A 14,704-nucleotide genomic window follows, 5' to 3' on the forward strand; every position below is an offset into this window, starting at 1 on the left:
TTTCCTCTGCTCTCACTGCTCAACCCATTACAACCTGCCCTCTGCCCTTCCTTTTTTCCTACTTCCATCTGTTGCTTTCCCTAAAGATCACAAGGGACCACCCTTGGCTGCTTCTTAGCCTTCATGGTTGACAATTTGGCAGCATTTAACATGGGCTGACCACTCCCTCAAACGCTCTCTCCCTGAGGTGATTCCCCTTTCACACAGTAATGTGTCCCGCCAGCTTTCACACTCTTCACTGGCCTTTTTCTTCTTGCTTTGAAAATCCTGGTGTTCCTCAGGGTTTTATTATTTTCTTTCAATACATTTTTCCTGGGTGACTCCCAAATTTAACTGTTCTAGCCCAAATCTTCCTCGGAGCTCTTGACTTATATACCCAATTTTCTGACATTTACACTCAGATCTGCCATTTGGCTAATTCCTATCACCCTTCAGATCTCAGTCTGAAAGTCACTTGTTCGGGGAGAATTTCCTTCATTCCTAGTCCAGGTTAAGTTCCCTTATTATATGTTTTCACCTCATTTTATACTTCTATTGAAGCAGTCATGGATTCATAATTATCTCTTTCATACTATTGGAGAAAGAGCATTAAAAAAAAACAAAGTCCTGCCATTACAGAGTTTAAAGTTTCATATAAAAATGTTATGATATATGTAGAGATGGGCTTTGTGAAAGTACAAAGACCAAGAGCACCAGGTAGTATGGAAGCAAATCTATTAAAATAAATCCATATTTCTGGAAGAAAGGATACAAAATAAAGGGCTCCTACAGTATGTGTGGTATCAAGGATTTTTTCTTTATCACTTTTTTGGAGGAATAATTTACATGAAGTATATCCATCCACTTAATAGCATACAAATCTATGAGTTTTGGCTCTCACATACACTCGTGAAAGCACCACCACAATCAAGAAACTGTATTTCTATCAGTCCCAACAGCTTCCTCTGCCCCTTTGCAATTTATTCATTCTGACCCAGGCAACCACACCGATCGGCTTGTTGTCACTTGCCTGCTTGTTGTCCCATACAGTTTGCATTGTATGTAGTATGTGTTCTTTTGTGTCTGGCTTCTTTCAGGTACCAAATCATTGATGTCCCATACAGTTTGCATTGTATGTAGTATGTGTTCTTTTGTGTCTAGCTTCTTTCAGGCACCATGTTGTCTGTGAGCAGATCTGTTATTTTTTTATCTCTTGAGTATTCCACTGCATGGAATACACCAATTTTGTTTATCCATTTACCTCTTACTGGACATTTAAAAGTTATGTTCAGTTTTTGGCTACTGTGAATAAAGTCACTAAAAACTTAATGTGTACCTAAATTTCACTTCTTTGGTGTATCTAGTTGTAGAATGGCTGGGTCATATGGTAAATGTATGTTTAATGTTTTAAGAAACTGCAAAACAATTTCCAAAGTGGTTGTACCATTTATTTTACATTCCCATCAGTACCATATGCATTTCAGATGCTCCACATTCTTGCCAACACTTCATATGACCAGTCTTTTTAATTTTAATTGAATGCATGTACAGTGATATTACATTGTGGTTTTAATTTGTATTTTCCTGATGACTAAAGATATTGAATATCTTTTCATATGTTCATTGGTCATTAGTATATGCCCTTTTGTGAAGTTCAAATCTTTTTCCCCTTTTAGAATCAGTTTTTTGCCTTCTTATTATTAAGTTGTAAGAGTTCATTATATTCTAGATAATAGTACACTGGCAGATATATGTATTTCAAATATTTTCTCCAAGTCTGTGGTTTGTCTTTTGATTTTCTTAATAGTGTTTTTTTCTTAATTTATTTGAAATCCAATGTATTTTTTTTCTTTCTTTTATGGTTCATGTTTCTGTGTCCCATCTAAGAAATCATTGCCTATCCCAAGATGGCAAAGATTTCCTATTATGTTTTCTTCTAAGAGTTTCATGATGTTAGCTTTTATGTTTAGGTGTATGTCCATTCTGAGTTAATGTTTAATATGGTGTGAAGTAAGATTTAAGAATCATTGTTTTGCAATGGAAGTCCAATTGTTCCAGCAGTATTTACTGAAAAGACTTTCCTTTCCCCACTGAATTACCCTGTTACCTTTGTTGACAATCAACTGACCTTATGGACTCATTCATTCCAGTGGTACCTATACGCCTATTTTTAAGCCAGTGACACACTGTCTTGATTACTATAGCTTTTCAACAAAATTTGAAATCGGGGAGTATAAATCCCTAAATTTTGGTCTTTTAAAAAATTTTGACTGTTCTAAGTGATTTACATTTCCATATAAGTATTAGAATCAGCTTGTCAAGGCTTACTAAAACTTAATGGGATTTTTACTGAGATTCTGTTGAAACTATGATAAATTTGAAGAGACCTGACCTATTAACAAAATTGAGTTTTCTAATCCATGAACATGATAGATCTATTTATTTAGGTCTTCCTTAATTTCTCTCAGCAATGCTCTATAGTTTATAGTATAGAAGTCCCTCATGTCTTTTGTTAAATTTGTTTCTATTTTGTTTTTTGATGCTGTTTAAATGGCATTTTTATTCCATTTTCTATTGTTTGCTGTTAGTATATAAGAATTCAACTGATTTTCTTTTTTTCTTTAGAGAGAGATAGTGGGAGGGGAGGGGTATAGGAGAGGGAAAGAGAGAATCTTAATCATGCTCCACACTGGGCAGTCCTGAGGTCATGACCTGAGCCGAAAACAAGAATCAGACACTTAACCGACTGAGCCACCCAGGTGCCTCTCAACTGATTTTTAAATATATACCTTATATCCTATAACCTTACCATATTGACTTATTAATTTTAGTAATTGTTTTGTAAATTCCTCATAATTTTCTAAGTAAACAATCATGTAATCTGTAAATAGAGGCAAATTTATTTTGTCTCATTGAAAAGGTTAAAATGGCTAGGACATCCAGAGCTGTACTGAATGGAAGTGATAAGAATAAGCATCATTGCCTTATTCTCAATCTTTGCAGGGAAAGTATTTAATATGTCACCATTTCAAATGATACTGGTATTCGATATTTCACCATTAAGTGTAATATTAGCTGTAGGCTTTTCAAACAAGTTCTTTATCTGGTTGAGAAAGTTCCCTTCTATTCCTGGTTTTCTGAGAGCTATATAGAACTGTATAGATCCATTTACCAGTCCTCTTTTCCAGCCCTTTATGTGATAGCTGTCATATATGCATATGGTATGCATGTATACAAATTGCCTCTGTATACAGTATAAATTCTACAAGACAATATATTATTTGCTTTAAACAATTACATGTGTCTTTTAAAGAGAAAAAATAGGTATTTATAATTATCCATATATTTGCCATTTCTGTTTATTTTAATTCATTAAATATGATCCAAGTTTCTCTCCAGTATTATTTTTGCCTCTACTTGGAAGACTTTCCTTAGCATTTCTTGTCTTTCAGGCATGATGGCAATGGATTCCCCTAATTTTTATTTATCTGAAAATGTCTTTTTTTAACTTCATTTTTGAAGGATATTTTCACTGGATAGGGAAAATTTTCTTTCAACACTTCCAAGATGTTATTGCACTGTCTTCTTGACTTTATCATTTCTAGTTACAGGTACATAGTCATTAGAGTTACTGTTTCCTGTTTTCAAGATTTTCTCTTTCTCTTTGACTTTTTAAGTGTGACTACTAAGTGGCTAGGCATGGATTTCCTTGAATTTACCCTATTTGGGTTTGCTTAACTTCTTGAATCTGCAAATTAATGTCTTTTAGAAAATTTAAGAAACTTTCTGCCATGATTTCTTCAAATATATTTTCTGCCAATTCTCTTTCCTCTCCTTCAGAGACTCCAATTACTTGAATGTTAGACCTTTTAAAATTGTCCTACAGGTTCCTAAGTTTCTAATTTCTTGTTTCATTTTATTTTAATTTCTCATCTTTTTCAGATTGGACAATTTCTATCGATCTATCTTCATGTTCACTGGATTTCCTATCACTTCATGTTCACTGGACCTCCTATCAGGTCCATTCTGTTATTAAGCTTATTCAGTGACATTTTTATTTCAGATAATGTATTTTTCAGTTCTAATATGTTTTTTTTTTTACATTTTCTATTTCTCCACTGAAATTACCTATCTTTTCATCTATTACAAGTGCATCTTCCTTAACTCACTGAGCATAGCTCAATAATAGCTGCTATAAAGTATTTCATAATTCCAATGTCTAGATCACTGTAGGTTTGGCATCCCATGGTTTTCTTTTGACACTAGGTCACATTTCACTGATTCTTCAGAAGTCAAGTAATTTTGAATTGCATCCTGAACATTGTGAATATCATGTTGTGGAGACTGTATTTTTTTGATAATAGCCATTCTAATGGGTGTTAAGTAGTATCTCTTTGTGGTTTTGATTTCCATTTCTCTAAAGGCTAGTGGATATGGAGCACCTTTTCATGTGCTTATTGGCCATATCTTTGGAGAAATGTTTACTCAAGTCCTTTACCCATTTTTTAATTGAGTTGTTTATTTTTTTGGTGTTGAGTTGTAGTTCTTCTATATTCTGGACATTAGAAGCACCTGGCTGGCTCAGTCAGTAGAGCATATGACTCTTGATCTTGGGGTTATGAGTTCAAGCCCTAAATTGGGTACAGAGACTACTTAAAAAAATACTCTGGATATTAATCCCTTATCGAAGATATGATTTGCAAATATTTTCTTCCATAAAAAACACAACTCATTCTCTCTGTGAGTTGTGTTTTTACTCTCTTGATAGTGTCCTCTGATATACAAAAGATCTTAATTTTAATGAAATACAATTTATCTATTTTTTCTTTTGTTGCCTGTGTTTTTGATATCCAAGAAATCATCTCCAAATCCAATATGATGAAGTGTTTCCTGTACGATTTCTTCTAAGAGTTTTGTTGTTTTACTTAAGTTTAAGACTTAGCTAATTTTTATATATTGTGTAAGGTAAGTGTGGTATCCAGTATTCCTAGCTCTATATGTTGAAAAGACTACCCTTTCCCATTGAATAGTCTTGGCACTCTTATAAAAAAATCATTTGACCACATACATGAGGGTTTATATTTGAGCTCTCTATTTTATCCTGATTTTCTATATGTCTGTCCTTATTCTAGTACCATACAATTTTGATTACTGTGGCATTTTAGTATGTTTTGAAATCAGGAAATGTTGAGTCCTCCAACTTTGTTCTTCTTTTCCAAAATAATTTTGGCTCTTTGGGATCCTTTGGGATCCTATATGAATTTTAGGATGGGTTTTTCAATTCATGAAAAAAATGCTGTTAGGATTTTGATAGAGATTACATTGAATCTATACATCATTTTGGGTAATAATGTCATTTTAACAATACCAATTTTTCCAATCCATGAACATGGGATGTCTTTCCACTTATTTGGGTCTTCTTTAATTTCTTTAAGCAATGTTTTATATGGTTTTCAATGTACAAGTCTTTTACCTCCTTGGTTAAATTTATTCTTAAGTATTTTATTCTTTTTAATACTATTATAAATGGAATTTAATTTTTTTTCCTTTTTGGATCACTTATTGCTCATACATAGAAATGCAACTTATTTTTGTGTGTTGATTTTGTATACTGCAACTTTGCTGTATTTATTTATTAGTCCCAGCAGTTTTTTGTGTATCCTTAGGTGTTCTATATATAAGAGCATTATCATCTGGGCACAGAGACAATTTTACTTTTTTTGTTCCAATGTAGATGCCTTTTATTTCTTCTTCTTGCCTAACTGATTTGGCTAAAATTTCTAATACTATGTTGGATAGAAGTGGTGATATCCATGACTTTTTGCAGAAGTTAGTTTTAAAGTATGTACCTATTTAACTTTGTATTCTAACTTGTTATTGAAGTACACATCAATGTCACCTAAGGGATTTTTAAAAAGTTATGTTCCCTATCCTCTCCCACAGATTCTGTTTCAATAGGTCTTGAATGAGACTCAAGCATTTAATATTTTTTAAAGCTTTCCAGATGTGTGCCTCTGTCCTACACTCTCTACCCAAAGTAATTTATCTCTGAGAACCTTATTTCCTTCATCTATAGAATGAGACTAAAAATATAATCCTCACATTTTTTGAGGGTTTAATTATGTGGCAGGCAGCATTCTATGTGCTTCAGTATTATTTCATTGAATCCTCACAACAACCTTTGTTAAGGTCATGACCACTAGGCCCCATCTTTACAGATGGGGAAACTGAGCCAAAGAAAAGTTTAGCACCTTGCCCCAAATCACACAACTATCAAATGGTAAAATTAAGACTTAAATGAAATCAACATATTAGCAATGAAATCTTTAGGATGGTGGTTGTTATACAGTATAAGCCTGATGAATATTACTTAAAATAGTTGTCATATGCAAAGCAAAACAATAAATTATTCATACTGATAGCTCCAAGTCAATAAAAAAGTTAAATGTGTTTATTATTCTCCACTTACTAAAGGCATCAAAGTAACAGTACATCTTAGAAAGGCTTCCATTAAAAACTAATTTTCCATTTAATATCATTTATATTTTCATTTTCTACTTCAACTCCCATTGACTCCAATCTATTACTACTGCTCTACTCTATGCTACTGCGCTTGACATCTTCTGATTATCAAATTAATATCCTATTTTGTTTTCCACTAATTTGAGGGAATACATATTTTGCTTTTGGTTTCTAAAATATTACTCTCTGCTGGTTCTTCTCTTGCCTTCTTTGACTACTCTGTTCCATTCTTTTTCTTTCTTTCCTTAAATGTAATGCTTTCCCAGTTTCTGGCTTTGGTCTTCGCTCCTCATCTATGTTCCCTCTGTATGTTTTCTCTGAATGATGTCACCAACTCCTCTGGATTCAGTCCCAAACCTAACGCTCTGGCTCTGATCTCTCTTACCAGCTTCACAATCAAATCTTCCCCTGCCACCTGGGCATCCTCCCCTGTATATTCCATAGACATCTCCAACTAAAAATGCCTGAAACAAAACTCAATCATTTTGTCCAGAATAGGCTACAGTTCCAACAGGCTTCTCTACCTCTGCTCTTCCTCCTGGTACCATATTCTACCCAATTTCTGACATATGGAAACTGGAATTCATCCCTAACTTTCTCTATTTTTGTTCACATTAATCAGTGATAAATGTGAAAATCCTATCATCATTCCTAAACATCTCTTTAATTTACCCTCTCTTCTCTTTGGCAATGTCTTTAGTTCAGGATCTTATCACAGATTGCAATAACCTGCATGCTAGGTTTCCTGAAATGAAATTCTCCCCACCCCACTGTGTAACCTTGTTTCCTAGTTTAAATTGTATTGATGGTAAAATGATGGTAAAATGAGGATCATCATACCAGTCCTACCCTTATTAGAGCTTCTATCACATCATATGATAAATATCTGCTTACATATTGGATTCCTCCACTTTTTAGTTTTATATCCCCATGACCCAGAACAATGCCTATCACATAACAGAGTAACAGATATTTGTTAATTGAATGAATGACTAAATGCTCATGTCACACCTACTTCTAAAGAACTTGAAACTGCTCACAATAAAAGATACATTTCCATTAGGATAATTAAGATAAATGTAAAAGAATAGTATGCAATAACCAATTTACTTATGAAAAAGTTAAATTTCTGGAAAATTCACTGGTTCAAAATAAGTTATTTTCATTAATGACAGATAAATGAGGTAGCACTATATACTCATACCCCTCTTCAAAATGTTCGCCTGGTTTTCTAAGTCAGATATTTCAATCTTGACATTTTCTTTTATCAAAAGCTTTCTTTTCTTTGTTACTTCATACTCATTATTGAAGTCTGTAATTTCCTTAATAAATTTTTCTTCCTCCTCTGTCATTCTTTTCTTTGTAGCCCCCTGGAAAACAAACAAAAGATCAAATATAGATGTTAATTGTAATAATATTTTTCTTTAATGATTTAAAATGCAATCATTTGGAATTATTAACAACAAAAATATAAAATTATACTTCCTGGTGTTATCACAAAAATTCCTCCAGCAATATTAATAAAAAAGTGAAGCTATTACATACTAATAACCAACTATTTCCACATGAAAGTTTTATCCTTAATGTTTTGGGGGGTATTATTGGGATAGAAATTCTACTACTTGTGATTATATCTGTGTTTACTTATGTATTAACTTATAGCCATATATGGGTGCCATTTTGTCATTGCAACATAAAATTGGGTAAAATAATTAAATGTGCAAATGTGAAAATGAAAATCTACACTCAAAGGAATTACTGCTATAGAAAAAACAAACAAATAAGGAAATCCTAGGAAATCTTTTAAAATATGGACAAAGGAGGTAAAATTATATATTTATTTCCAATTCAGTTCTACAAAATAATTCAAATTTTATGAAACATCAACCTGAAGAAGAAAGAATTTCCAAAAACTCTGCGCAATGACAGAACCTAAATATTACTGTATTTTTCTATTTTTTCTAAGAAATGTCAACTAATAGTGAACTACATTGAGAAACTAGACATGTCATGTATAAGCACAAAGCCTGTTGGTTCTGACTTCAGATAAATATTTTTAATATTTTAAATGTATTTTCTTTGAAATTCAATTAATTATAAGTCATATTCCTAAACTGGCCCTGTCATTTAAAACTACTAAGTTTGTTGGTTCTGACTTAAGATAAAAAGATAAACAAAATCTATCACTTCACCAAGATCCATAAATATGCCTTAAGTGTGAACCTCTCTGTCTTTCAAAAGCATTAAAACCAAGGTCTCAAAGCCTGAGCAATTCAAATCAGTTTCACTGGGTTTTTTTATGCTTATTACAATTGCAAATAATTTCTGTATTGCATCCCTGCCAATAGAATTCTTTCTAGCTATATTACTCTACCACCTGGTTTTAAATAGCACTTAATACTTTTCCATAACTGAACAGGATTATCTGCCAATATGCATACAGATAATTTTCTAACAGTACACCTAAGTATATCTAAATACTTTTCAATACAGTTAGTGAAATAGATATTTCTAAGTGGCTGTAGGCTTACAAAGGTTTGGAGAAGCATATTCCTCTGGTTTGTAATTTCACTACATTGTCTTTCTAAGGCATTTTCATGAATTTTCCAAAGCTGTAAGAGGAAGGCTTTTTCAGAAAACTGCTGAACCTTTAAAATGAAAAAAAAAAAAACAGAAATCAGAATGAAACAATTAGTTAAACATTTTAGGGTGCCTTCTTAGCTAACAGATCTGCATAGTATAAGATATTTTCTGTATTAACCTTAAATGAAAAATAAAATTCACATTAAACATGTTATTTTATATGTACTATCATATATTATTTTATAAGTATTCTATCATCACAAGTTTTATAATATTTTCCCCCAATAAGACTATAGGCCCCTCAATGGCAGAAAATGTGTTTTTTCTTTACAGTACCTAACACATTTCTTAGCTTAGGTATCAAAGGCTTTTTGACCACACATATTAAACTCTGCTTCAAGACAGCCTGTGTTAAAGAACAAGTTTCTATTCTCATCACTTATAAGGAAGATATGGATGAATTAAACATGCATACAGTATGACTAATAAAATGAGATAAAATCTACAAACCATAGGCAAAAACCCCGTCCCATGACTATAGTTATATTAAGAAAAACACAAATCTGCTAAAGTCCTCAAATGCTTTTTTTATTTTTTATTATTATGTTAATCATCATACATCATTAGTTTTTGATGTAGTGTTCCATGATTCATTGTTTGCGTATAACATCCAGTGCTCCACGCAGAACGTGCCCTCTTTAATACCCATCACCAGGCTAACCCATCCCCCACCCCTCTTCCCTCTAGAACCCTCAGTTTGTTTCTCAGAGTCCATAGTCTCTCATGGTTCATCTGCCACTCCGATTTCCCCTCTTCATTCTTTCCTTCCTGCTATCTTCTTCTTCCCTTTTTTTTTTTAACATATAGTGTATCATTTGTTTTAGGGGTACAGGTCTGCGATTCAACAGTCTTACATAATTCACAGCGCTCACCATAGCACATACCCTCCCCAATGTCTATCACCCAGCCACCCCATCCCAGAACTCATTTCTTATGTTAGTACCTCATTTGGTTCTAGTTAGCATAAGACATAATAAACATTAATATTGGATATGTAACTATTATTTCATTTGGGCCATAAAGAATAGCATCTCCTGAGACCATTAGAATATTGAAATGAAAGTCAGGAAGTTTTAATATATAAAAGCTAAAATTGATGCCAGACTGGGAATAATCTTTCCTCTATATTCAGTACTGGCCCTCATAAGAAAGCATCACTTTTAGTTTGGGGCTGTTCTCATCTCCACAGTGAAAAGAAAAAGGAAATAAATTCAATTTAAATTGCAGAAAGCAAGATTTATGTTAGCCATAAGAACTTCCTGAAGGTGAGAGACAGGGTGTGAAATCTCTGTCCCAGAAGATATTGAATAGTAAAGAGCTTAAGAATAGTCTAGTCCAGAGGCAAAGGGTTGGCCTGAAAGATATTTTGAAACGATATGGCTAAAAAGTCCTGGAAATATTGGCATTAAAAAAGTAACAGAAAAAAAGTAATGGAAATAAAACAGAAAATATGGTCTTGCATATATATAATATCATGGCACATCTGCTCCCACCTTCAGTACTTGGTGCTGTTCTCATCAGCTCTATCTTAAGAAAGACATCAATACAGAACGATGAAAGAGATACAATTTTCATGACCAAAGAAACTCAGAAAATACTTTTAAAGTTGAGGGAAGGAAGAATGGGGCAGTTAGTTATTTTACTAAGAAGACAGAAATTAGAAATATGGCCAGATCTATGAAATCATATAGAAAATAGTAACAACAGCAAACAAGGGTATGACCATGAATTCTATCACATTTATTTAGAATAAGAAAATACTTCAGAGCTATTTAGTGTTTATCATATAAATGAGAATAAAATGAGTTCCAAAGAAGTGAAATTCGTTAACAGAGGTAAAACAATTAAGTATAGACAAACACAGGACTAAAATCCAGTTCTTCTGACTTCTTTTCTCCTAAATTAGGAATAGAACTATTTCAAAGTAATAGAGATATTTCTGGAACTAAAAGGGACTTTAGTCTCTGATAAAAGCAGAAGATGAAAGTATGTAAGTTTGAGAAACAGAAAAATTACTAGAACTTAATGAGAGAAGGTTGCTTGCAGTATATACCTAACTCTCAGAGTTGTTATTCTGGACAGTAACCATGAATGCCTGCAAAATTGCTTTGGGACCAAATATTGGGCTGGATCAATTTTGGTTTAATCCAATAAGGTATGTCACGTATGAATCAAAATTCCTGAATTCTAATTGTTTCCACCACTGATCTGTTGTGAAAGACCTATGATGAAACCCAGAAATGAAGAAAATAGTAATTATCAGGCTAAAAAGTTTTTAAATAAGTCATAACTAAATTTATTATTCAGGTTCAGAAAAACCTTATGGTAAGAAATAAAAAATTAAGATGCCCCATTCCCCATTCCAGCTATCACCAACTAAGACCTAAAATTACCACTGTTCTCTTTCCTAAAAAAGAAAATAATTAAAGAGAGCTCTTAGACAAGTTGTCATTTAATTGGAATATTTTACCATAATCTGAAAAATGAAATCTATATACCCCAAATGAAAAGTAGAGAACTATTCAAAAACTTTATAAGAAAGGTATATGTATAAACTTCCTCTTCCCCTAAACTTCTATGGGAATTATCATTTTGAGGTCTTTTCTGCTTCTTTGTTGTTGTTGTTTTTATTATTATTGGCCTGCTTCTCCTCACCATTCCCATTTTCTGTCTTATATTCTGTCTTTATCTTTTACTTCCTCATTTTCCTCTTAAAATCAACCTTAAAAAGTTCCAGAGTCAATAACTACAGAAAAATTACAGTAACACTAATTTTTAAATTCACTTAGGATGTGTGATGAAAACATTTAATATAAAATGGAATTGGCAAATAAAGGAAAAAGCATAATAGAAAAAGAGGCAGGAGTTTGGGAAAGCTCAAGTCAGTAAGAGCAGATGTCCACAATATGATGATTCACATGGTGAAGACAGCAGTAAGTTAGGGTTGCAGAAGCTACATGGGTCTATTATTAATAGAGTTCTTTCATATTTTAATGAAACTGAAAGGACAAAGACTCTTGGATCTTCCTAGGTGCTCTCTGCCAAGTGTAAGTTGTTACTCTTAAAAAAACTGAAATAGCTTTTCATGGCCACCTATTTGCAGAATGTGTTTCTCATTATTCCTTTCGTTCTTTTTGTTATCACAACCAATTCCTTAAACTATTATTCACACTCTTGTGTTCGAAAACCAGACCTACTGATGTGTAAAATTTAGGTAAATAATTCCGGATACAACCCTGAACATATTGCTATGATCACAAGACAAGAACATTTCACAGAATAAATTATCATCAGAAACAGCTCTTCTGTTGTAAAAATGATGGGTGGGGATCAGAATTGGAAAGACACTAGAAGAAATGTAAAACTGAGACTTAAAGATAATTTTAACTAAGGTATAATTGACATATAACATTATATTAGTTTTCAGTGTACAACAAAATGATTTGATATTTATATACACTGACAAATGATCACCACAGCAAGTCAAGTTACCATTTGTCACCAAAATTATAAAAATCTTTTTTTTTTTCTTGTAAGGAGAACTTTTTAAGATTTATTCTCTTAGCAACTTTCAATATCACTGACTATGGGCACCCTGCTATGTATTATGACCCAAGCACTTATTTATTTTATAACTGGAAGATTGTACCCCTTGACCCTCTTCACCCATTTTGCCCACCCCCCCAAACTCCTCCCCACTGGTAACTACCAATCTATTATTTGTATCTATTAGTTTGGTTTTTCTTTGTTTGTTAGTATGTTTTGTTTTTTTAGATTCCACAAATAAGTGAAATTATATGGTATTTGTCTTTCTCTGATTTATTTCATTTAGCATAATACCCTCAAAGTCCATCCATGTTGTTGCAAATGGCAAGATTTTATTCTTTTTTTATGGCTGAGTGGTATTCCGTTATGTATTTACCCACAACTTCTTTATCCATTCACCCACTGATGGATGCTTAGGTTGTTTCCATATCTTGGCTATCATAAATAGTGTTGCAATGAACCTAGGGGTACACATACCTTTTTGAATTCATGTTCCCATTTTCTTTGGATAAATACCCAGAAGTGGAATTGCTGGATCATATGGTAGTTCTGTTTTTAATTTTTTGAGGAACCTCCATACTATTTTCCATAGTAGTTGCACCATTTACATTCCTACCAACAGGGCAAGAGGGTTCCCTTTTTACCACATTCTTGCCAACACTTGTTATTTCTTGTTTTTTTGATTATAACCATCTTAACAGATATGAGATGATATCTCATTGTGGTATTGATTTGCATTTCCCTGACGATTAGTAATGTTGGGCATATTTCCATGTGCCTGTTGGCCATCTGTATGTCTTCTTTGGAAAAATATTTATTCAGATCCTCTACCCATTTTTAAATCAGATTTGTGTGTGTGTGTGTATGTCCACCAGCTTTAAGAAGGCAGCAGGAGAGTGGGGCACATCCCCTGGCATTAGCAGGGCAGCTCTCCTGGAGAGTGCTGTGACTGTGTGCATGTGCCAGCCAGTGCCAGCAAGATAAAGGGAGAGTGCAAAAATGGTGCTAGCAAGTCAGTAAAATGGCACAAGGTGGAGGAAGAGCGCAAAAATGGCACCCATCTGTGCCTCCATCTCTAGAGAGAATCCCAGTAGGCCCCTGTCCCTCTGACAGATGCTTTTATAATTAGGAAATAAATTTCTCCTTCACAAATATATAGTCCTAGGTGCTTTTCAAACTGCTGCTTTTGCACTAGTTCTGTGGCAAATGAGTCTACCTATGAGCCTTTTAAGAGCAGAGCCTTAGTTCCCTACAGCACTTTGGATCTCCCGGATGTAATAAGCACCACTGATTTTCAAAGCCAAATGTTTTGAGGGTTCATTTCTCCCCTGTTAAGTCCCAAGGGCTGGTGTGCCTGACGCTGGTATGCTGAGATCTCCGGGAGAGGCTCCATATTTGTGAGCTCCCTCCTGATTATGGGTTGCTGTGCCAAGGTAGGAAGTGGGTTCTGCTGAGACTACGTCTCTGCCTCTCCCACCCATCTCAGTGTGGCCCTGTATGTTATCCTTTGTTGTGGAGGAAATTTTCAGCTAGTTTTCAGGTCTTTTTCATAGGGAATCTTTCCAAATGTAGCTGTAGATTTGGTGTGTACGTGGGAAATGAGTTCAGATATTCCTATGCTGCCATCTTGAACCACCTCCCAAAATATTTTTGAACGTATCTTTCCCAATCAGGTTTGAGTTGAGGCACTATCTTATATCCATGGTAGCTTGGACATCTTTCATAAATCAACACCTTAGAGACTACTAACTCTATATCCTAAGTTACCCAGGAATATCAAGGGGCTATAACAACAAAAAGAAAAGGGTAGAAGGTTCCTAGTAGCAGTAATACAAATTTCCCTTTCTCATCTCTCTTCTTCCTCTGACTACAAATGAAGAGAAAATATTCGCATGCAGCCTTAAAGTTATATTCTAGAATCAAATAGCCAAGCTTTGTCAGAAAATATTGCTGTTTTGGAAAATTTTAATTTATAGCAGTGCCAACACTCTGGTTAATTCTGCTTCCCTCAGCA

At 33.7% G+C, this 14,704-nt stretch overlaps 1 protein-coding gene across 6 annotated transcripts in view; it reads right to left on the reverse strand.

Annotated features, from left to right (window-relative positions):
- The window catches only part of CCDC172 (coiled-coil domain containing 172), a 70,678-nt gene that overhangs the window by 29,768 nt on the left and 26,206 nt on the right, over window positions 1–14,704 (reverse strand). For 5 of the 6 annotated variants that reach the window (XM_073904540.1, XM_073904541.1, XM_073904539.1 and 2 more), the window contains exons 4-5: window positions 9,033–9,149; window positions 7,706–7,871 (exon numbers count right to left, since the gene is read on the reverse strand). In XM_073904540.1, coding sequence (XP_073760641.1) covers window positions 7,706–7,871; window positions 9,033–9,149 — 283 coding nt within the window. The remainder of the gene's footprint in view (window positions 1–7,705; window positions 7,872–9,032; window positions 9,150–14,704) is intronic. The other variant, XM_073904543.1, reaches the window with a different exon arrangement.

Source organism: Callorhinus ursinus, unplaced genomic scaffold, assembly GCF_003265705.2.
Source record: "Callorhinus ursinus isolate GAN/ISIS: 27379988/994484 unplaced genomic scaffold, GSC_fseal_2.0 scaffold20, whole genome shotgun sequence".
NCBI lineage: Eukaryota > Metazoa > Chordata > Mammalia > Carnivora > Otariidae > Callorhinus > Callorhinus ursinus.